Source organism: Ovis aries, chromosome 11 (genome assembly GCF_016772045.2).
Source record: "Ovis aries strain OAR_USU_Benz2616 breed Rambouillet chromosome 11, ARS-UI_Ramb_v3.0, whole genome shotgun sequence".
NCBI lineage: Eukaryota > Metazoa > Chordata > Mammalia > Artiodactyla > Bovidae > Ovis > Ovis aries.
Genome location: NC_056064.1, coordinates 19,769,280 through 19,790,711, shown reverse-complemented (window position 1 = coordinate 19,790,711; position 21,432 = coordinate 19,769,280). Strand labels below are relative to the sequence as shown.

The 21,432-nt window shown below is 50.9% G+C and overlaps 3 protein-coding genes across 4 annotated transcripts in view; 1 reads left to right on the top strand and 2 right to left on the bottom strand.

Moving 5' to 3' along the window:
* Positions 1-204: 204 nt before the first annotated feature.
* On the bottom strand, positions 205-5,386 carry TMEM199 (transmembrane protein 199). Of its 2 annotated transcripts, none has more exons than XM_012185390.4 (6): positions 5,171-5,386; positions 3,120-3,193; positions 2,709-2,798; positions 2,166-2,208; positions 1,841-1,953; positions 205-1,607 (listed from the first exon to the last, which is right to left on the bottom strand). In XM_012185390.4, exons 1-6 carry the CDS (start codon positions 5,370-5,372, stop codon positions 1,524-1,526), a joined length of 606 nt encoding a protein of 201 aa, XP_012040780.1. In that variant the 5' UTR covers positions 5,373-5,386; the 3' UTR covers positions 205-1,523. The 2 variants fall into 2 exon arrangements, with proteins under 2 accessions (XP_012040780.1, XP_004012545.1); XM_004012496.5 differs by having other exon boundaries at positions 205-1,542.
* Positions 5,387-5,493: 107 nt separating this feature from the next.
* POLDIP2 (DNA polymerase delta interacting protein 2) overlaps positions 5,494-21,432 on the top strand; it is a 26,462-nt gene continuing 10,523 nt past the window's right edge. The window contains exons 1-12 of the mRNA XM_012185387.5: positions 5,494-5,733; positions 7,065-7,146; positions 7,987-8,084; positions 8,777-8,873; positions 9,053-9,128; positions 9,361-9,468; positions 9,862-9,998; positions 10,776-10,802; positions 11,010-11,135; positions 12,080-12,159; positions 12,908-18,621; positions 20,178-20,293. Of these exons, the coding sequence (XP_012040777.3) occupies positions 5,573-5,733; positions 7,065-7,146; positions 7,987-8,084; positions 8,777-8,873; positions 9,053-9,128; positions 9,361-9,468; positions 9,862-9,998; positions 10,776-10,802; positions 11,010-11,135; positions 12,080-12,159; positions 12,908-13,022 (1,107 nt within the window). The 5' untranslated portion in view covers positions 5,494-5,572 and the 3' untranslated portion in view covers positions 13,023-18,621; positions 20,178-20,293. The remainder of the gene's footprint in view (positions 5,734-7,064; positions 7,147-7,986; positions 8,085-8,776; positions 8,874-9,052; positions 9,129-9,360; positions 9,469-9,861; positions 9,999-10,775; positions 10,803-11,009; positions 11,136-12,079; positions 12,160-12,907; positions 18,622-20,177; positions 20,294-21,432) is intronic.
* Positions 14,389-21,432, bottom strand: part of TNFAIP1 (TNF alpha induced protein 1) — a 10,316-nt gene continuing 3,272 nt past the window's right edge. The window contains exons 2-7 of the mRNA XM_004012495.5: positions 20,968-21,285; positions 20,252-20,421; positions 19,525-19,614; positions 19,388-19,440; positions 18,415-18,610; positions 14,389-17,021 (exon numbers count right to left, since the gene is read on the bottom strand). Of these exons, the coding sequence (XP_004012544.1) occupies positions 16,785-17,021; positions 18,415-18,610; positions 19,388-19,440; positions 19,525-19,614; positions 20,252-20,421; positions 20,968-21,172 (951 nt within the window). The 5' untranslated portion in view covers positions 21,173-21,285 and the 3' untranslated portion in view covers positions 14,389-16,784. The remainder of the gene's footprint in view (positions 17,022-18,414; positions 18,611-19,387; positions 19,441-19,524; positions 19,615-20,251; positions 20,422-20,967; positions 21,286-21,432) is intronic.

Here is a 21,432-nt window from a genome sequence, read left to right as displayed (position 1 = left end):
TCTCACAACTATGGAAGCCTTTGGACTTCTCTGTTGTCATAAGATTTGAAATAAGAACACCCTGGAGGGAATTCCCTGGCAGCTCAGTGGTTAGGATGCTACACTTCCACTGTAGGGACCTCGGGTTCAATCCCTGGTCAGGGAACTAAGATCTCGCATGCTGTGTGGCATGGCCAAAGTTAAAAACAAACAAACAAAAGAATATGCTGATTTGATAAATATTTATTGTATAAATAATAATGCCACTGTAATTTCTAAAAGTCTTATACAGATTCCATCAACACACCACTAATCTAAGTTCTTAAAAATGTAACATTACACAGAGACTTCAAGATAACCTAGGAGTCTTTGGCTCCTTTTAACAGAAAAAGGACTGCTGAGGGTCATTTGACCTTTCTCAGCCTCAGTTTTGTCTTCCGGAAAAGGGACCTAAAACTGCTTCCTTGTCTAACCTCTGGAATAGTTCTGAAGACCAAAAGCAATCATGTAAAACAATTTTACATACTATTTTTTGCACTTACCCAAATATGTTCAAGAATCCGCATAAAATAACCTGTAACAGGCTTACGTATAACAATATGTACACATACCATATATTTTTATTATGTGTATACTCATATAAATTACACATACAGTTCAATCTAAAAACAGTCACCAGTCTACAAAGAATCTCTCCCTTCATTAGCTCAGACAATTCACAGTACACATACTCTCCTTACAAATACAAACAAGTACAAGGGGTTTTGCAATTAAAAGCAGACATACTGCTTTGCTATCTGAACTTTTTTCATTTTTGGAAGCAGAGCAAAGGGTGACCGGAAGGTGGGAAGTTGAAGGAGGGCTGATGAATAGTGAAGACCGGCAGAAACATAGAAAATCTGAACAAGGCCAGCAGAAGGAAAAAGATGAAGGCAGAAACTAAGATTCCAAAAAGTTGCTTTGAGTACAATTGCACCATCCTGTACCAACTGGCTTTCTCTTAGTTGATGTCCTCTGATCAGTTCCTCTTCCAGCACAAACTAGAGAAAGCGAATCCCTCTGCTTTATTGGAGTCTTCTGATATAAATTACAGGTCTGCATCATGATATGTGGAGCAAGGACAAACACTGACTTGTGCACCTGGGCAAGTTCAAGGCAGTATGGTCTACTTCTGGAAAGGCCTGGATTCTCTTTGATTCCAGTGGGGGAAAAAACCAGCCCCAGCAACGCCCAGAATGGACAGTAGAAGGCAGATGGGCACTGGCTTCGGGAAAATGTACGGACAGACCAGTTCTTTCCTGTTGTTGTCTGAGTCTCCTCTACAGCCCCCTCTGTTAACTGACAGGATGGGGCTGTCCTGTAGGAAGAGCACGTGGCCTTGGCTTGGCTGAGTACGAATCACTGACTGAGAATCAGCATCTGGCAGCTGAGACCCTGGAGTCTCCAGACTTCGATGAGGAAGCACAGTTACAGTTCTCCCAACTCGCCTTCCATCGCCCGCACCATGACATATAGCTCGGCCAGACCCACCACAGAGGCCACGATCAAGGCAGCCAGTACTCGCTGGGAAGGGAGAGAATCAGGCTTATGGGATGCAGACCAGCTTCCAGCTCTGGAGCCTCTAGTACCTAACAAGGATGGAGAGGACCTCAACCCAGCCCATAAGTTGGGGGGAAGGGAAGAAAACCGGATCCTGATTCTCCTGAGGTTATTATCTACCTCCATGACTGCTGGACAGACCAAATGCCCCCTTTGTTTATCACATAAATACATAACCTGTTCAAAGCATTTTCATGTACCTCCTCCCTATCCCACCAACACTCCCAACTAGGGCACCCTGCCCTGCCCAGAACCTACTCACCGAGGTCATTTCTGTGAAGATATACTGGCTTCCAAGGTAAGTGCAGACGAAGGCAGCCGCCACCGTGACAATGAAGTTGAAGATGGTGATGACCAGAGCCTTCACTGACCTCACTTTGGGGAGGAGCCCGGGCAAGAAACTTTTAGGTCAACATCCTCCATGAGGCCCTTTTATCTCACAGCTGCCTCCCCCATCAGCCAGGCTTCCCTCAAACAGCAAGCCTGAACAGCTCAGGCTTAAATCCTGAGCAATGGAGTGGGAAGGAGGACCACGGCTGACCCATCCCAGTGAGAGGCTTTCGCAGCCTGATTTCCTAGTACCTCACCTTGCTTTCCCAGGTCACTGAGAGTTCCGCCATGCCTTGGATCCTTGGAAAAAGAAAAAACAAAGGGTTTCAGAATGGAAGCAGCCCAGAGAGCATTCATTTGTCAGTCTGGGCTCAGCCCTCTTTATTAGCCAACACACTAGTTCTGTCTTCTCCCCGGATTTTGTCTAGGACCAGTTGGATTCTACTCTGGATCAAGCATTTCAGAGAAGAGACATATATTTCCAGTACCCGTGTATCCCTCTCCTCCTCTGGGCCAGGTGCATGCCAGAGAAAAGTAGGGTGCTCTGCCAAAAGAATGGCTCCAGGCTCATCTCCACCTCTACAACCTTTAAAAATCAGTCACCATCTGAGCCGACAGTCTCAGTAAATAGGATGGGAACTGTATTTGGCTTGTACGCAGCACAGAGCTTCTACAGTCCCTTAATATTAATAGTATACAAACCAGGTTTCCACATTTTTTCTTTCATCCGCTTGTCTTCCCAGTGCAGGGCCCTGCTTTCAGGGACTACAGGGTCCATATATTGAAGAGTGGGCTCTTACCTGACAGGTGACATTGCGGGTGATCCGCTTATATTCCTCATTGGCCAGCTGTATCTTAATCTTTTCCAGACGAGCAACTAGCTCTGGGTTCTGAGGCAGAAAAAACAAACAAGAAGAATGATATTTCCAGCTTGCTAGAAGACACAACACAATCACTGGTTTCAGGGGGCAAAGTACTGCTAAGAAGACCCAGGCACCAGTCCTGCCTCCAGTGCTTTGGAAACTTTTTTTTTTTTTTGGTTATCAGTTTTTCAAGCTGTCAAACTGGGAGGACAATATCTGGTTTCCTCCACCCCAGCTCTCAAGGATTCAAAGAACAATTTTTGAGGCCCAAGATTCATAAACTTGGAAATAAAATGAATAAACCCAACTGAGTCAACATCCATTCTCACAAATATATCCCTTACGTACCCGAGGAGGCTTCACAACCTCTGGGAGATAGATTTCACTGCCTTCTAGGAGCTCATGAAGGTATAGTTTGGAACCTGAGGAAAAATGCATAGAGGTGAGGTTGAAGGATCAGAGAAGGATCTAGCCCGTCAACTCTTTTTTTTTTGGCAGTGCCATGAGGTATGTAGGAAGTTAGTTCCCCAACTAGGGTTCAAACCCACACCCTCTGCATTGAAAGCACGGCATCTTAACCACTGGACTGCCAAAGAAGTCACCAGCCCGCTAATTCTTTCTACCAAAATAAAACATGGCTACTCTTATCTCAGTTCACCTGCAAGATCATTTTCCACTGGAAAGAAACTAAGATATTCCCATATACATAAGTATATCCTAGTGCTACACAGTGACTTTAATTGTTGGCTCGATTACCCAACCAATGTCACAGCTAGTAACAAGTAGGTCATTTATATTTGCCTTTGCTGCTGAGTCGCTTCAGTCGTGTCTGACTCTGTGTGACCCCATAGACAGCAGCCCATTAGGCTCCCCTGTCCCTGGAATTCTCCAGGCAAGAACACTGGAGTGGGTGCCAGTGACACTGGAGTGCCATTTCCTTCTCCAATGCATGGAAGTGAAAAGTGAAAGTGAAGTCGCTCAGTCGTGTCCGACTCTTAGCGACCCCATGGACTGCAGCCTACTAGGCTCCTCTGTCCATGGGATTTTCCAGGCAAGAGTACGGCAGTGGGATGCCATTGCCTTCTCCATATTTGCCTTTAAGTTAGGTCATTTCTGTGGCCACAAAAGAACTTGCCCTAAATAGGTTTAAGGCCTAGTGATGGTGAATACTTAGAGGACACTGTGCTAGATGAACTCTAAGGTCCTTTTTAGTTCTAATAATTGAGTAATCTACCCCTCACATTTCTGGGCAGGCTGTTAATTCTGGCAAAAGACCTTACATGCCAGTTTGTCTTACTGGACCCCTTTACATATAAGTGAACAGAGGCTCAAGGAAGAGAAATGACTCCTCTACAAAGAGTCAGTAGCAGAGTTAGGACTATAATTCAGATGTCACTCCCAGTCCAGATATTTCAACAGAACTTCCCATCATTCTATATCCAAAAACAAAAAACAACCAACTGTATCAGATGTGACCACTCTTGCTTTTAAGATGGAAAGAAATCTAGATTCACACACAGGGCGAGCTCACTATGTTCCTTTTTTAAAATGGGGCTTAAAAGAAAGAAACTGAACCTGTGCTGTGCTATTGAGTTGGAATTTGGACTTCCTCAAGGGTCACGTGGGCCTAGATGTAAAGATGAGACTCAAGAGAACAGAAACTGCACAAGTAAATTTTGTCATCCACGAAAAATTCCCATGGAAATTAGGAACAGAGTGGGTTGGTTCCCCAGGATTTATGAGGTTACTCTTGGGTTGGCCAGATTATCATTCCATGGGTGAAAGAGTGATGGATTCGAAATTCAGTCCCCCTAAAACTGAATTTCCTTACTGACCTTAGGATTAATCTATCTAAAACTTTATTCCTTTCCCTGTCCCCTCTAACTTCTATCTTGTGTTAACAGAATACTAATGAACCAGAGTCTGATGACTAAAACTGCTATTGTTGATAACATCTTTAATGTAGTGTTATAAATATCATCATTAATGTGAAAACTCTGGTTGCTTCTCCAGGGCAAAGTGAGCTAACAGACACCGGAGCCAAGGACCACTTGACCTGAGAATCGTAAATCAGAGACATTCTGACTCCTGAAACCACAATTACGACAATTATTCCTAGCCTTTGTTCTTCTCCTTTAAACCAAAGTTCCTTAACTCAAATTCCAAGCGAGAGTGGATTTGAGCCTTGTTTCCCGTTCCCTTGCTTGGCACCCTGCATTAAATACTGTACTTTCCTTCACCACAACCCTGCCTCAGTATATTGGCTTTGCTGGAAGTCATGAAAGAAGCCGCGAGTTTGGTTCAGCAACAGATACACCTCCTCAGGAAAAAACACCTTAGAAAGGGCCTAAACTCTGGGAAAAAAATGAGGCGACTCTGAACCGGAGACTGGGGCTCACCCCTTTCTCTCAAGTACTGATGCAGATCCCGGATCAGGCGGAAAGAAACCAGGCGAGCCGGGCGATTGCCGCCCTTGTGCTTCTTCCCTAGCGCGGCCTCAAGCTCTGCTCGCAGCTTCCCGGGCAGTTGCTCTGGCTCCAGCTCCCCACCAGGACCCAGAGCGCGTACAAATCGCTCGCCAGCTAACAAGCAAGACGCCATTACTAGCCGACTTTACGGTCAGGTGACCTAGAACCGAGACTTCCGTCCGCCTGCGCCGGAAGAAGCGCGAAGTTCGCGGGGCGGGGCAGAGAGCCGAGGGGGCGGGGCAACGGCGCGGGGCAGTGTGGGGCGGGGGCGGAACGCCGCCCGGCCGCGGGTCGGGCGGTGTGTCAGCAGCCCAGCGGGCGCTCGGGCTAGACATGGCGGGCTGTGTGGCCCGGCGGGCCCTGACCGTGGGCAGTCGATGGTGGTCCCGGTCGCTGACTGGGACCCGGGGGCCGAGGCCGTTCTGTGCGGCGGGTGGAGCTGGGGCCTTCCCTCCCGTGGCGACCACGACGACGCTGAGGCACCTCTCGTCCCGGTGAGGGACGGAGCGCGGGGGTCGGGCCCGGAGCCTAAGGAGCGTGTCCCGGGCCAGAGGGCCCAGCGGCAGAGGGTGATAGGAGTTCGACCCGGGAGAGTTCCGGCCGAGAGCCGACCTGCGCTGCCTGGGACGCGTGCCAGGAGCGAGGAAGGGAGCGCGGCCCAGAGTCCTGGATTGTGCCGGACTGGCTCCGAGGGGGAACTAGTAACCCTCTCGGAGCAAAGCCTACTTCCTCGAATGCGGGCATCCGAGCGCCGGTGTTAGTGGGAAGTCCTTCAGTTAAGTGCTAGGGCTTTTAATTTGAACCCCCAGCCCGTGACTGAGGGTCAAGGCCTCCCTCGGAAAGATGCTGCAAGTGGGAAACAGGACCCGAGTCTGCGCCCTGCGTGGGTCCTAGGCTTCAGTGTGACCTTGGGGGCACATCCTCTCTTTATGTGACTTGAGGAAGGGGGTTTGAGGCCACGGGGATGGTATGAACCATGTGCCTAGGGATGGGACCAGAGAGATCAAATTGGGACAGGTGAACCAAGTGGAAGGAGACATGGAGTTCACCTCTCCACAATAGTAAGAAAACGGTGCTTTGAAGGGCTCCCAGAAAAAGCAGTCTGGTCCAGAAGTCACTGTGAGAGCTGACCTTTTAGTGGCTGAGATGAGACACGGACATGGGGGAGAGATGATAGCTATTTGCAATTTAAGACTCCTCTGTAAACTGATGTAAACCTGAACAAAAACTAGATTGAGAGAATAACATTGGTGCAATGCCAGGATGAGGACTGCAGTTTAGAGGTGGAGTTGGACATGGTATGATGACACAAAAGTTTTCTTTTGAGCACCCCTTATACCCTAGGCTCTGAGAGGGAGCAGAGGCTAATCAGACACAAACATTGCTCCCAGGGAACTTACAGTCTCTAATGGAGATAAGACAGTGACACAAATAACTGAAATACAAGATAGGAAAGGCATTCACTGCTGTGGGAGGTCAGGAGGATGGGTCAGGGAAGAAATGGAGGCAAGGGATATGATGAAGCAGGGTCTGAGGGCATGATAGAGGAATGCTAAGAGTCAAGAGAGAAGAAAGTGATTTGGGAGCTGTCAGATATCATGGAAACCAAGGAGGCATCTGCGGCTGGTCCTCAGGAGGAGCAGCAGAATCTCTGTGGAGGGGTGGCTTGGCAGGACCCTTCCCTGCTTCAGCTGGCCCCACTGCCGCAACCCTTCTCTGCTGTCCTGGCCCCGGCCCCCCCAGTATCCTAGTAGCTTTTTCTGATGGATTAGTACCCTTCACTTCTTAGCTTTTCAGTTCCTTGTTCCTTTTCCGTCCTAATTAGAAACCGACCAGAGGGCAAAGTTTTGGAGACAGTTGGTGTGTTCGAGGTGCCAAAACAGAATGGAAAATATGAGACTGGACAGGTGAGTGCTGGGTGGCATCATCTTTTGTTTTCAGGGTGTGCTCTGCTTCTGAAAGGGTGAAATTTGGCCACAGGCCTGAACATTATGATTTTCTGCCTTGGTGTTTGGTGCCAGACCAGAATCAAAAGTGTTGTTGTTGTTGTTAAGATGGTTTTTTGTTCCTGTTTTCCTGAATTTGAATGCACTTCATGTGTCATCGGTTTTTGTTTCCAAGTTAGTGTGGACAGAGATGGTTTGAACTATATTGAGGAGAAAGTCCTATTGCTAAAGAGTCATCTAACATAGTGGTTGGTGAGAAGCCAGTGGAGGGCCTGCTTTTTGATGCTTTGTTCTAGTTGAATTGAGTGCAGTGAATTAAGCTCTGGGTGTGAGGCTCTTTTTCTGAGTCAGTTTTATGCCAGATCTACTGAGATAGATTTAGGCCTCTTTTAGATAAGGAGGACTTTTTGTTTATTCAGCTTTTTTCCCCTGTATGCCTACAATAGAGTGGGCTTTATGCATTGGTATTAAATCAGAAAGCAGTTCCTTCATGGAGTTGACAGTCTAAGAAAAGAATTACAGTATGCACGTGGTTCACAGCTGTACACCGTGCTAAGTGGAAGGGAGGGAAGGGAAGGCTTCCTTGAGGCCTCGGCTATGGCCTGATGGCTCAGTAGAAGTCAGCCAGGTAAAGGGACAGTAAACGTGCTCCACAGTTGGTCTGGGTGGATCTCAGAGTCCAAGGGAAAGAATAGCAAGACCTTGTGCTGGAATTGCCACCACCTGTGCCACTTAGTGGTCTGGGCGCCACCTGGATGTACCTGCTTGACTGCAGACTCACTGAAGCCTCTCTTCTCCCAGCTTTTCCTTCACAGTGTTTTTGGCTACCGAGGTGTCGTCCTGTTTCCCTGGCAGGCCAGACTTTATGACCGGGATGTGGCTTCTGCAGCCCCAGAAAAGTGAGTTTCCCTCTCATTGTGCCTCGCAGTATCCTCTGGAGGAGGCCTGACCCATGGTAGACATACGTAATTGGAGTCCCAGCGGTCAAGACAGCATCCTTCTGGACCTTAGGAACAGTCCCAAAACACTCCCTTGACACTGATGCCCATGGAGACAAAAGTGCTGAGTTCTGAGTCTTAAGTCAAAGGGTCCCTTCGGACCTCCCCAGGATGCTCACCCCAGGCATTCTTAGTTTGCATTATAAGTACCCTAGAGGGCATTTGGGGAACTAGGCTTCTTGATTTCTTGATTGTTCAGTTAGAATCTTTCTCCTCATCTCTTACCATCACTAGAGTACTTTAAAAAAAGATAAGGCCCAGCTCCATTAAGTGATCACAGAGAGCCCCTGGGATGTGAGAAGAGTAGGGTGCTCTGGGCTCCAGGGACTGAAGCAGCAGTATGATTTTCTCAGCTTGGACCCTTTTTTAAAGAGGCATCCAGAAAGTAAGATAAACGATGACTCTTCACCACACTCTATTGCTTGCTCCTGACTGGGGAGCGTCGGGCCAGGGCATGCTGAACATCTGCCCAGCTGCTGCTAAGCCCCTTCAGTTCAGGCACTGGTCTGTTTGGTGAGGGGGTGGTAGGGAGCTGGGGCAGGCCCCGCTTCTGTTTCTCAGGTTGATCTTCGGCTTTTCCTCCTGCCTCATAGAGCAGAGAACCCTGCCGGCCATGGCTCGAAGGAGGTGAAAGGCAAAACTCACACTTACTACCAGGTGCTGATTGATGCCCGAGACTGTCCACATATAGTAAGTAAGCAAGGTGGCTGTGCCTGGGGTTCTTTTCCATAGGGAAGGCCTGATGGGACTAAGATCCTGATGGGGACTAAGAGAAGGAGAGGGATCCAACAGTTCCATACTGCACTGGGCCCCAAGTCCTCAGGACTGGATAGTGACCGAGCAAACCTATGACTTGCTTCTTGCCTTAGTCTCAGAGATCTCAGACAGAAGCTGTGACTTTCTTGGCTAATCACGACGACAGCCGGGCCCTCTATGCCATCCCAGGTGAGTTATGACCGTCTGAGTGGTGCCCATCGGTGAGGGGTCTGGTGTGTCTCAGGAAGAGAATTCCAGTGCCTTTCTGCTGTCCTTGAATCTGCTTTGGAGGGTGTGTAGATGCTGAGAGCCTTGGTGCGAGGGTTGTCCCACCCTGGGACAAGGCCCAGAAATTGAGTTTCTTTTCAGCCCCACTCTTCCCCATTCCTCCATGAGTTTTCTGTCTCTCTCTCTCTGCCAGGCCTGGATTATGTCAGCCATGAAGACATCCTCCCCTACACCTCCACTGATCAGGTTCCTATCCAGCATGAGCTCTTTGAAAGATTTCTTCTGTATGACCAGACAAAAGGTACCCTCTGTCATAAAGGGAAGCTGGAATGGGAGGGCCCTTTCTTCAAAGACAGTGTCACAGAAGCAGTTTCAGAGCTGTTTCTACAACTTGATTTAACCTCCCTTTAGACCTGTCAGGTAGATGGCTCAGGGATGATGAGAGCAACTCAAGGTTGCTAGGTAGTGGCAGAGTGAGATCTGAGAGCCAGGGCTCCTAACTCCCAGGCCACTTCTCTTCCCCTGACGTCATATTCCTCCTTGGGGCTTATTCTTGGTAGGCAGCCCTGTGCCTTCTTCCAGCCTGTGCTGCTTTTGCTCACGTGTCTTATATACCTTGACCATCACTGGGAAGGATTTTATAAGAGGAACAGTTGGCCGCTGGCCTGGTCTAACCAGTCATTTCTTGCCCCAGCACCCCCTTTTGTGGCTCGGGAGACACTACGGGCCTGGCAGGAGAAGAATCACCCCTGGCTGGAGCTCTCTGATGTCCACCGGGAAACAACGGAGAATATCCGTGTCACTGTTATCCCCTTCTACATGGGCATGAGGGTAGGTGCCGAGCCTTGATACCTTCCCTCAGGGCCGGGCCCCCAGGTTCTGTGTGGTGTCCCCACGTTTAAACCATGTGCCTGAGGTTCTGGTTTCCAGTGCTGCATGTATTGGTTGGGGTCGAGCACCCTCTTGGCAAGAGCTGACACCAAGACCTAGAGCAAAGAAACTCTCAGATCCCAGGAAGGAGGCCTCCAGGTTGACTCTCTCCTCTTCTGGCTCAAAGGGAGCCATGATTATGAAGAACATACACATACTTATTTAAATCACCATAGGTTCCTCTTCCCACATTTTATAAATTTATTGAGCTCTTTCTTGCTTGGCTGTAACCTGGGTCTTAGGGAGACAAAACTGAAAGACTGTACCTGCCTTTCAGGAGCTCACGATAGTGGGGGAGGCCAGCCTACAGCTTTCCAAGTGTTGTTATCTTGCTGGGATGTGGGAAGGCAGAGGAGAAGACAGCAGCCTGGGCAGCAGTGGTGGGTGAAGGGGCAGCGTCTGATGGGGAGAGTGGTGAGAGGGAAGGGCCCTCTCCTCTGTTTTCTGTTCTCATCCAGCTCTGTGATCTTGATAGGATGAGGAGGAAGGAGGCCAGAGAAGGGCCCAGGGAGCCTGCCTCCCTCTGGGCATGTTGGCCATAGTTAGCACGTCATCAAGATACTTGTGGTTTTGTTCTGTCTTTGCATCCGTCCTGGAATACATCTGCTCCACTGGAGAGATGTTGATTGGAATTTCTACCCTTGGGGACTGAAATTCTTTGTGTTTGTTTTTCCCTAGGAAGCCCAGAATTCCCACGTCTACTGGGTGAGTGTCTAATCTCGGGCGGAGGGGAGCTCAGGAGGCGTGCCTGTGGGGGCAGGTTGGGAGGTGGGGGCTTTACCTCTGGGGTGGGAGATGAGACCCGTGCAGTGCAGGTACTGGCCTTTGTTGCCCTTTGCTCTCAGAATCCCCGGGGGGCGAGCCCAGGCTCTGTTCCTTCTCAGACATGAAGTCTCTCCCCTGCTCCCACAGTGGCGCTATTGCATCCGCTTGGAGAACCTCGACAGTGACGTGGTTCAGCTCCGGGAGCGACACTGGAGGATATTCAGTCTGTCCGGCACCTTGGAGACAGTGCGAGGCCGAGGGGTTGTGGGCAGGGTGAGCATCTTTGGGCTGATGATCTTGGTTTCTGGTCTCACCCAGCAGGCCTGGGAGCTTAAGGCATGGTCGCCTCCTCTGTGGTTAGGGACGGGCTCAGTGTATGAAAGCACAGGACTGTTGAGAGTGAGAAAGCTCACTGTGAGGGAGGCGTCTTATAACCCATTTCACAGATGGTGACACTGAGACTGTTATGTAACTAGCCCATGGTTCTTATAACTCATAGCAGCAGGTCCTGGATTTGGAGCCAAGTAAGTGACATTGGTGGCCACCCTGTTTAAAAATCTGAATTGGGAAGCCTTTGGGTGTGGCACACAGCCCCCACCACTCCCAGTTGCCCTTCCTCTGCCTCTTCACACACGTACATCCTCTGGTGGCCCTTGAAGAGATCTGATTTTGCAATTCCTGCACTACCCCACCCACTCTCCTGAGAAATAAAGGCAAGAGAAGGCCACATTCAGTAAGCAGTTATACACGTTAGCAGGGACTTGGGGAGGCAGCGTGGGATAGAAAGAACAGGGCTTTGGAGCTCATCTCTTTTCAGATGCCCACTGTGTTGTTTACTTGCTGCATAACTTTGGCCAGGTTATTTAACCAGAATCTCAGTTTTTTAGGATAACATCTATTACCTTATGATTACCAGGACTTAAGTTAGCAGGTGTTTGCTGATCATAAGGCACTTAGTGAATGGACTCTGAAAGGGATATTTGCAGAGATCTTGGCATCTTTGTCTGGAAACCTCAGATGTTTAGTCTGAGATTATCTTCCCCAGGGCCAGAGTAAAAGGCCCAGGTTAATGGTGGTGCTGTGAGAGGAGGTGCTGGCTGGCCGTTACGGTGGGAGGCATGAGAGGGCATCTGGTCCTGACTCGGTGATGGTCAGCATGTGGCCCTGGGGTACAGGGAGCTTGTCTGGTCTGACCTATTTTGCCTGAACCCTCATAGGAACCAGTGTTATCCAAGGAGCAGCCCGCCTTCCAGTACAGCAGCCACGTCTCCCTGCAGGCCTCCAGTGGGCACATGTGGTGAGTTAAGTGGGTGTGGGGGCAGCTTAGGTCCATGGACACTGCGGGTCAGAAAGTAAGAGCTCATAGCATGCAGTTCACTCTGGACCCAGTGAAGTCCTGAGGTGGAGCTGTATCTGCCGTTCACTGTTGTGTGAGTCTTGCCTGATTCATGACTTTCCCAGTTCTCTGTGATTTTGTGGAATGAGAGTGTGTGTGCGTGCGTGCGTGCCTGCGTGCATGCGTGCTCAGTTGCTCAGTCATGTCTAATTGCAGTTCCATGGACTATACCCTGACAGGCTCTTCTGTCCACAGAATTTTCCAGGCAAGAATACTGGAGATTTCTTTCTCCAGGGGATAGTCCCCAGTCAAGGATCAAACTGTGTCTCTTGCATCTCCTGCATTGGCAGGCGGATTCTTTACCACTGTGCCACCTGGGAAGGCCCCTGTGGGATGAGGACTTAGGTCAAAGCGGTCTGGTGACTTTTTGCTACAGAGCTGCCGATGAGTTGGTTTTTTCCCTTGGTGTTTCACTCTGTATCCTGAAAGCATAGTTGGGTGGCTTATGCAGGGTGCATCGAAGGGCTGAATTCAGGACAACTTCATTTCTTCTTTTCATGGAGGGCCAGGATGGCTTGGGCCCCTGGATCAGTGTTACCCTGGCATGAGCCAGGCAGAAGAGCCCGGGCCTGCTTTATTCTGCCTCAGTTGTGGTGCTGAGGGCACAGGGCTCTCCAGACCTCTAAACCAGTTTCTCTCTGACTCCCAGGGGCACTTTCCGCTTCGAGAGGCCTGATGGTTCCCACTTTGACGTCCGGATCCCTCCCTTCTCCCTGGAAAGCAATAAAGACGAGAAGACACCGCCCTCAGGCCTTCACTGGTAGGCCAGCAGAGCCCCTGAGCACCCAGGCTCCGCCCCAAACAACAGTTCACATCCCATGAGAGTTGCTGCAGAACTCTGTAATGGCCACAGTGGGTCTCTTAATCGTTTGTGCCATTTGATTGCGGGGTTCTTACTTTGGCGGGTGGATTATAACTCTTTTCCAGAAGACCCATGTGGGCCTCCTCCAAGGCTGGCCTTCCCCGTAAGCCCTGCCTACGATGTGTTCCAGTAAACCTTTCCATCAGGAGCTCTTGTGTTCAGCTGCCTTAGGTGTGGGGGTCCCCTAGCCTGTCACACAGTTGTTCAGAATGTGAGTTTTGGGCAATAAACCAGTGTACGCTTGGCCACCCTTCCCATCTCTGCCCCCCGGGGTCTTAGGCTCCTTTTCTGACCTGGCGGGGCCCCTTGGTTACTGTCCTTAACTGCCCTTCCAGGAAGCTGCCCCTTCAGAGCTAGGGTCTCCATGGTGGGGCAGGGGTTTGCCTGATGTCTCCCAGGTCACTCAGCCAGTGAGGCGGGGGATGGACTGGACTCTGTTTTCTTTATCCTCTGCCTAGTGCAGAGCTGGAGGGCAGCAGCAAGGTCAAAGGAGTGAGGCAAGCCTGTTGGGTTTCCTGGAGCAGTGGGCCTGCCAGCCACGGGCACCAGTCTGTCAGGCCTCCAGTTCAGAAGTGCAGAAACTCTGCCAGGGAGCGTTAGGTATGGACAGTGACTAAGCCAAGCTACTTTCTGAGCTTCTTGAAGATCTCCAAGAGCCAGAGATAAAAATGTGCTGCATTTTTGCCCTGATTCTTAGGATTCTTGCTTGCTCCCTGACTACCGTAGTGATTGTTAAAGAGGTCATTTTCTTGAGTTAATATTAAATTTCAGTTCCAGCCCTTTATAGTGTTGTCCTTAATCCTCCACCTTAGCTCAGCTGGCAAAGAATCCGCCTGCAATGCAGGAGACCCTGGTACAATTCCTGGGTCGGGAAGATCTGCTGAAGAAGGGATAGGCTACCCACTCCGGTATTCTTGGGCTTCCCTTGTGGCTCAGCTGGTAAAGAATCCACCTGCTATACGGGAGACCTGGGTTCGATCCCTGGGTTGGGAAGATCCCCTAGAGAAGGGAAAGGCTACCCACTCCAGTATTCTGGCCTGGAGAATTCCATGGACTGTATAGTCTGTGGGGTCGTAAAAAGTCAGACATGACTGACTGAGTTCCACTAATCCTCCACCAGGGGGAGCCTGGGTTGCAGGGCAACTGAGTGCAATGGGGCATAGGCCCCAGTGAGAATGTAGTCAGGTGGTGAACAGAAATACATGAATTATGTCCACACAGCAGTGAGTGACCAAGCTCTACTCCCTGTAAGCATGGCTCTGAACCACTGCAGTGTAACACAGTTTTATTAGAAATTAGTGTTTCCATCACCTATGCTGAGCAACAGAGAATTGTAGTTACATGATAAAAGAAGTTCTTTCATGCCAGGACCTGTGCCATCCTTCAGCAGACCCTGGTCAGGTAAGAGATCAGAACCTAATAATGCTGGGCCATGTGATTAACAGCAGGCTTCCAGTTTTCTTAGAAACTGACAAGGTTTAGCCTTCATCCATACTTTTTGTGTACATTCCCCAGGGCTGCTCAGAATTGAAAAATTCACACAGCCAAGAGCTGTTTTCTGAATGGGGTTGGGAAACTCAAAATTCCCCAAACCCTTACAACACAGTCTGATTTTAAAAGCTAAGATGACGTCAGTGAGTTCAATGTTAGTATTTTAAAATCAAAGAGATATTTTCAACCGGAGGAGATAAGTGCCCAGAGTCCCAGACTGTTGTGCTGTCTCAGAAAGAAAAGACTGCTCACCACTGAGACAGCTGAGGATCTCAAAGTCCCAGCAGTGAAGAGGCCCAGGGACTGGGGAGGTTAAGGGACAAGCATTAAAATACCTCAGTGGGGAGCTGGGACTTTGAGTATTAAAGGGCTTCGGGAAGGCAGCTGAGGAAACAGACTGGTGGCCTCAAGCAGAAGCATTCCAGTTGCTGTGGGAAACCCAGAGTTGGAATCTGGCCAAAGAAATGGATTTGTCTTCATCTTGTTACTCCAGTGAAGGCTTGAAGAACCGTTTATAGCTGACCATCAAGGTGCCTCACCTGAAAGTCTTTATGCATTCAAGAATATGACTAGCGTAAAATGCCTGATTAGAGTCACCTTTCTCTTGCCCTAGCACAGGTCTTTGTGTCTACTAACCCTGGCCTGGCATTTGCCCATAGGCTCAACTATAAACAGCCACTTAGCTATAGTCATAGTAGTCAAGAGACATGAACTTGATCAGCTATGTCCTTTCCTGACTGAGTGGGTACTGCTGAGTGCAGTGCTGGTTTGTTAGGTTGGCTGAACAGCTCCCTCCTGGTGGCATTCCTTTAGAAAAGAATTCAGATAAGCAGCTGCCCGCGGGCCAAGCCAAACAGAAGGGAATGAAAACTGAAGCCATGAAGAGGAACTTGCACCCTTACCCAAGGGTGCGGCATCTCTAGAGCCAAATTTACCCAGCAAGAAAGAAACGAAGAACCCTTTCAAGGCTCTTAGGCTACACACATCCTTCTGTGTTCAGGGACTCACCACTGGGCAGAACCACCATCCCCAAAACCAAGAGCATGGATGGGGGCGGGGGGATGGATGACCAAGCATAACCACCTCAGCGGGGCCCCCAGGGAATGCGGGGCTGTGTTTGCTGTCCTTGGATGATGGGCAGGTGGGTGTGGGGCCCATGGGCTCCAGCCTTCCTGCTGCAGCTCCTGCCCCCCGCCACCGCAACGGCCCTCTGGGCTTACAGTAAGTGAGGACAGCTTGCCTCAGAGCCAAGGGCGAGAGAATCAAAGAGAACAGTCATGTCATGTAAGACCCTAAGAGTCAGTGCTTATGTGACTCTGAAGATGCGGGGGTAAACTATCCTTTCTTATAGGGGTGTTATTAGGACCACAGGTCCTAACTTACACAAACTCACCCCGTCAGTGCTCTTTGGGTTGGCTGCTTGGCCACTGTGGCAAAGCTAGAGCTGGTCAGTTTTTTTATTGCTTCTTTCCCCTCCCTTAGATTGACTCTACAGGGAAAGGGGAATTAGATCAGAAGATGACGTGGGTCAGGGCAGATTACAAATCTCCTGAATAAAAGTACAAAGTGCTTTAAAGAAACAGATCCCAAAGGTATCAAAAGGGCCAAGGGTTCTGCTTTACCGTGGATCTTGGAACCCTGGAGTGGTAGCAGAGATACCCAGTCCCCTCATTATTCAACTAAAACTAAAAACTAATCATTTCCTAGATTATTTGTTAAAAACGTAACTCATCAAGCCTGTGCTTAGGAAAAAAGGAGCCCCACCTCCTGTAAGAAACTGGGCCTCCACAGCACCAGAAGCCACCTTCCTCAGAGAGACTCGGTCCCCGTGGGCCTCCCCTGAGGCCTAAAGTAGCCTTCAGCAGAGCAAAGGCTCGCTCAGCCAAGGGCAGAGGGGAATGCTCCTAGTGGGAGGTGGATGGGTCCATTCAGCCCACGGGCAGAAAGGGAGGAGCTGAGCAAACGGGCCAGTCCTCCTGAAGTGCTTAGGGAGCCGGGCAGAGAAACACGAGCCCTCCGCTGCTCAGGCCCTCTGACCTCCCAGGCAGGTCCTGTCGTGCCTCTGGGTGCTGGGGCAGAGACCCAGCCAGCAGCAGAGTGGGGCGGTCGAGGGGGCAGGGCTCCACAAGAGGGGCGATGGGGCGTCCCGTGCCTTGACTCCAGGAGGGTCTCGTCAGTCGCGATGGGAGGATTGGTGGCCGAGCTGCCGGTCATCGTAAGTGCTGTAGCGCTTGACGTGGATGCGGCGGACACGGTCCCGCAGTTCCAGGGTTTCCTCATCTTCACTGGGGGAAGCCTGGCTGCGGTTCCGGCTTGTGGCCTCCAAGAGGGAGTTGTCAGGGACTCGGGGGGTCTCATAGAGTAAGACGTTGAGTGTCTCCTCATAGATTCGGGCCTCTGGGAATTCCACCTGGGACGAGAAAACAGCATGAGGTTTCATCCCAAAGAGGGTACAGCACGTCAGGGGCCTTGGCCCTGCTAACTCCATGAGGCCTCCAGAAGTCTCTCAAGAGACTTGACTTTCTGTCTTGCGAGGGCGGGCGGAGGTCTTCCTCTGAAGGAGGCATGAGGAGATGTATTCTATGGACATAAAGATGCAGAAGACTAGTACCCTGCCCCACCCAATCCCAGAACAGTGGACTAGTATGTGGTGAGGTCAGGGCCTTAGCTCTGTGGTCAGGCCTAGGTACAAACACAGCTCCCCGTTACTAGCTGTGGGGTCTCAGATTTAACTTTGTGGTGCCTAAGTTTCCAAATGTTAACACTGACCTCAGAGACTGTTGTGAATGTTATATGAAGATTGTCAAGTGTTGAGCAGAGAGCTGGGCACACAGAAAACAAAAAAACCTACTTGCTTTGAGCCCTTCACATGCACACAGCTCTCCCCCGAGACAAGCTGCCCTTCCACCCTAGCAGTCTGTCGTCTCCTAAACACGGGGGGCAGCTGTTCTCCAGGAGGCACCGTCTGCTGGCAGCCTGGGGAGAGTTAGTTGGGTTTCTTGTGCACGTGCGCTCAGTCATGTCCGATTCCTTGCGACCCCATGGCTGCAGCCCAGCAGGCTCCTGTGTGCATGGGATTCTCTAGGCAAGAATATTGGAGTGGGTTGCCATTTCCTCCTCTAGGGGATCTTCCCAACCCAGGGATCGGACTTGCATCACTTGTGTCTCCTGTATTGCCACTGGTGCCATCTGGGAAGCCTGAAGATCTTTATATATTTATATATATATATGTGTGTATATATATAGAATATATGTATATATATATAATATATATGTGTGTGTATATGTAGAATTAAATTTCTAACAGCCCTAGTCTCCGTTTTACAGATTATAAAAATTGAATTTATTATCCCCTATCAAATCCCTTGTGCCTGGCAGTGTGCTGTCACTGCAGAGGCAAGCTGACTGACCAGGAATGCCCAACCACCAAGGGCTAGAGCTATTTCTGCTGCCCTGCACTGCTTCTCCTCAGAACTGTCTCATTTTCATAACAGTTCTGTTAAATTCATACTTTCATTCTCAGATCTTCAAATGAGGAAACTGAGGCCCAGAAGGTCTAAATGTCCTATCCAAATGTCTTACCAGACCAGAATTCCGATCTGAATTGGGCCAACTGCAGTTACCCCGCTGGTCAACAGCCCTGCCTCTCAGCTGACCAGAGCAGAATTCTGTGCATTCCCTAAACTCCCTGCATTGGCTTTTGTCCTTGAGCAACACCACTGCGGTGGGTGTGGGAAACACAGCAGGATGCGCGCCGGGCAGTGAAAGGGTCAGCCGCACGCAGGCAGGCGGAAGCCCCGTACCTTGGTCTGCTTCTTCTCGGTGGCATACACGATGGAGGTGCAGCACACCTCTGCCAGCTTCCGACCCTGCCCGTAGAAGGACCAGCAGCAGATCTCATCGCCAATGACGTCCTTGATGAAGAGCACGCGACCGTTGAAGCGCAGGGAGAGCTTGTCGAACAGCTCAATGTTTTTCAGCAGGTGGTCATCAGAGTTGCTGAAAAACCGGTGAGAACCCACCGGCCTGGGAGTGAGATCCCAGCACAGGGGTGGTGCAGGCTGGGCTCTCCCCTGCCCTCCCCTCCCCCATCGTGCTCACAAAATGAGGGAAAGTCAGGACGCCAGAGGGATGGTGAGAAAGGGTCATGGGCTCCCCTGTGAATCTGGGGGCCTCTGAGGGGAAGGAGGTAAGTTGGACTTAAGTTACAACAGAGAGAGCTGAGGGAGAGCCTCCTCTCAGCAGGCCCAAAAAGAAGGAGGCTGACTGCCATCTTAACAGGAGGAGGAGGACCTGTTGAGACGGCAGTCGGCCTCCTTCCCTTGCTGTAGGGGTGACAGGAATCACTGAGGGCCTGCAGCCTCCTGCCTGTACCTAGCTATGGCCTGTTGAGAGGACACTGGGGGACGAGGAGGCCACTGGCCCGGATGCAAAGAACAAGGGCTGTCTCAAGAGGAGTTCCAGCCTCTTGGCCTCCCAGCCCTGTAAGAGAATGTGGGGAAAACCCCTGGCCCGCTGCCGGACACGTGTTCAGTTACATGTTCATGTTCAGTCTTGTCTCCATCCCGGCCAGGGCCCTGCACTGGGTTCCAAATGCCTTGGCCCTGATTCCCCTTCTGCTCTCTTCTCCCAAAACCCAGACTCATGCCAACTGTGCCAGGCGTGCAGGTGGCTTCCCTTGAGTCTGCTGCCCAGTTTGTCCACTCAGCCCTTCCAGCTGCTTCTCCAGCCCTTCCCTGGGCATCATCCCCCACCCTTGCCAGGGTGCCCCCCTACCTGGTGTAGGAATACTTGTTGTTGCTCCTGTTGTACAGCAGCTTCACAACGGGCTGTGAGGGGAGAGAAGGTGAGGGCCAGGGACCTGGCACCCCCTGCCTGCCGCCCCTGGCGACCCCTTGGAGGTCCCAGCCTACCCTGGTGGAGGATTCGATGAGCCTTTCCTCTTCCTTCAGGGAAGTGATGATGGGGATGTTGCACACAGGCTGGTAGGAGTCCTTCTTGTCCTGAGTGACAAACAGCAAACAATCTTTTTCTTCCAGATCTTCTGTTTGCCAGGCTTTTCCCAGGAGCTGTCAGAGCCCCTCTGCCATGGCTACCCCCTGCTTGTTGAGGCATCAGATAGAGACAGGAGGCCCCTGGCAGAAGAAACTGCCAACTGGCAAGCAGATCCCCACTTTCAGAAATCTAAACTCCAGATACCTAGGCATATAAACTAGAAGCAGGGTCTAGTCACTCCACCTGAGTCTGTCACTCTGTCACCTTATAAACTGACTGGCTGCCAGCTTGCTGGGGCTTCCCTTGTGGCTCAGCTGGTAAAGAATCCGCCTGCAATGTGGGGAGACCTGGGTTTGATCCCTGAGTTGGGAAGATCCCCTGGAGAAGGGAAAGGCTACCCACTCCAGTATTCTGACCTGGAGAATTCCATGGACTGTACAGTCCATGAGGTCACAAAGAATCAGACACAACTGAGTGACTTTCACTCACTTTGCCAGCTTGCTTGGCCTGGGCAACATGGTGTGTCTAACTAGGTTTGGACTCATCTCATACGTGCCATGTGGTCTTCCAGGAACTGCACCCTACGTCCCTGAAGGAGGGAGCCAACCCCGCCCTCATCAACCCGCCCTGCCTCTGCCTCCGCACCTGCAGGGCAGACTGGCACATGTTCACCAGCCCCTGAATGAGGTAATATTTTGCTTCAGCCATCAATTCCTTGATCTCTTGCCGGTTTTGAGGGAGGACGATTGTGTCGTCTCGGAGGTAATTCAGAATGGTGCCAAAGTGCTTCCCGCATCGGTCTATGAGGATCCAGCCTAGGGATTCAGACAGGCCCCCGAGGGTTACTGTTTGTCTCCAGGTACCTCAGGGCAGACAGCAGGCAAAAGCCACCTGGCGAGCCTGGTGGCAGGTGATAAGGAGCACAGAGCCCACAGCACAGGGTAACAGGAGGAACCTCTGGCTCTGAGGCCCATGGCTGCTCTTCACCCCTCCTCCCCAAAACCAAGACGACACAGGCCCTCCAGGCCCACCTCCTGGCAACACGGAAACCACCCAGCCCTGCCTGCTTTCTGCCCACTGCTCAGGCACTCTGGTGATGGTTCTTATGAGAATCTAGTCCTGTGTGAACATTTAAAAAGTACAGCTCTTCTCCCTGAAAAATATGTACACACACAACATTCCATGTACAGTTTCAGAGATTTCTGAAGCTGCACAAGAACTCCAGGTGAAGGAGTCCCATACTAGATGAAGAAGAAAAATGAATCTAGATTCCAGATCTGCCAGGCTTAGGCCGTGCTCTGAGGTCACTTCCTTCTCCCACCTCCCATCCCCATCCCGCCAAACAAGCCCCCGCGCCTCACCTTCTTTGTCAGTCAGCACCTCCATGCGCCCACTGAACATGGCCTTGAGCATGGTGTCGTGCCGGGTTAGTGCCCGCACAGTGGTGTAGTACAGGGAACCGCCCACATTGAGCTGGACGTATTTGTTGCCCAGGCCTCCTCCCTTGAAGCCGCTGAGCTTGGGCTTGGCCCCCGAGGCTGGGCACAGACAGGTATCCCCTGACATCTCCCGCTGCAAGTAGATCACCACACGGCAGGAAGTTGGCTTGGAAGGCTCCGCCGTGGTGGAAGGGTCACGAGTGAGTGGCCAGTGGAGGCCAGAGCCTCATACTCTCAGCGCTGTGAGCAGGACATGGGAGAGAAGACAGGAGTCAGTGGAGGAGAGCCCGCAGCTGGGAGGGGACAGGAAGACAAACACTGACCAGCCAGTCATTCTCTCCTTCTGAGCCCAAGACTCCCTGACAAGCTGAGCCTTAGGCAACGACA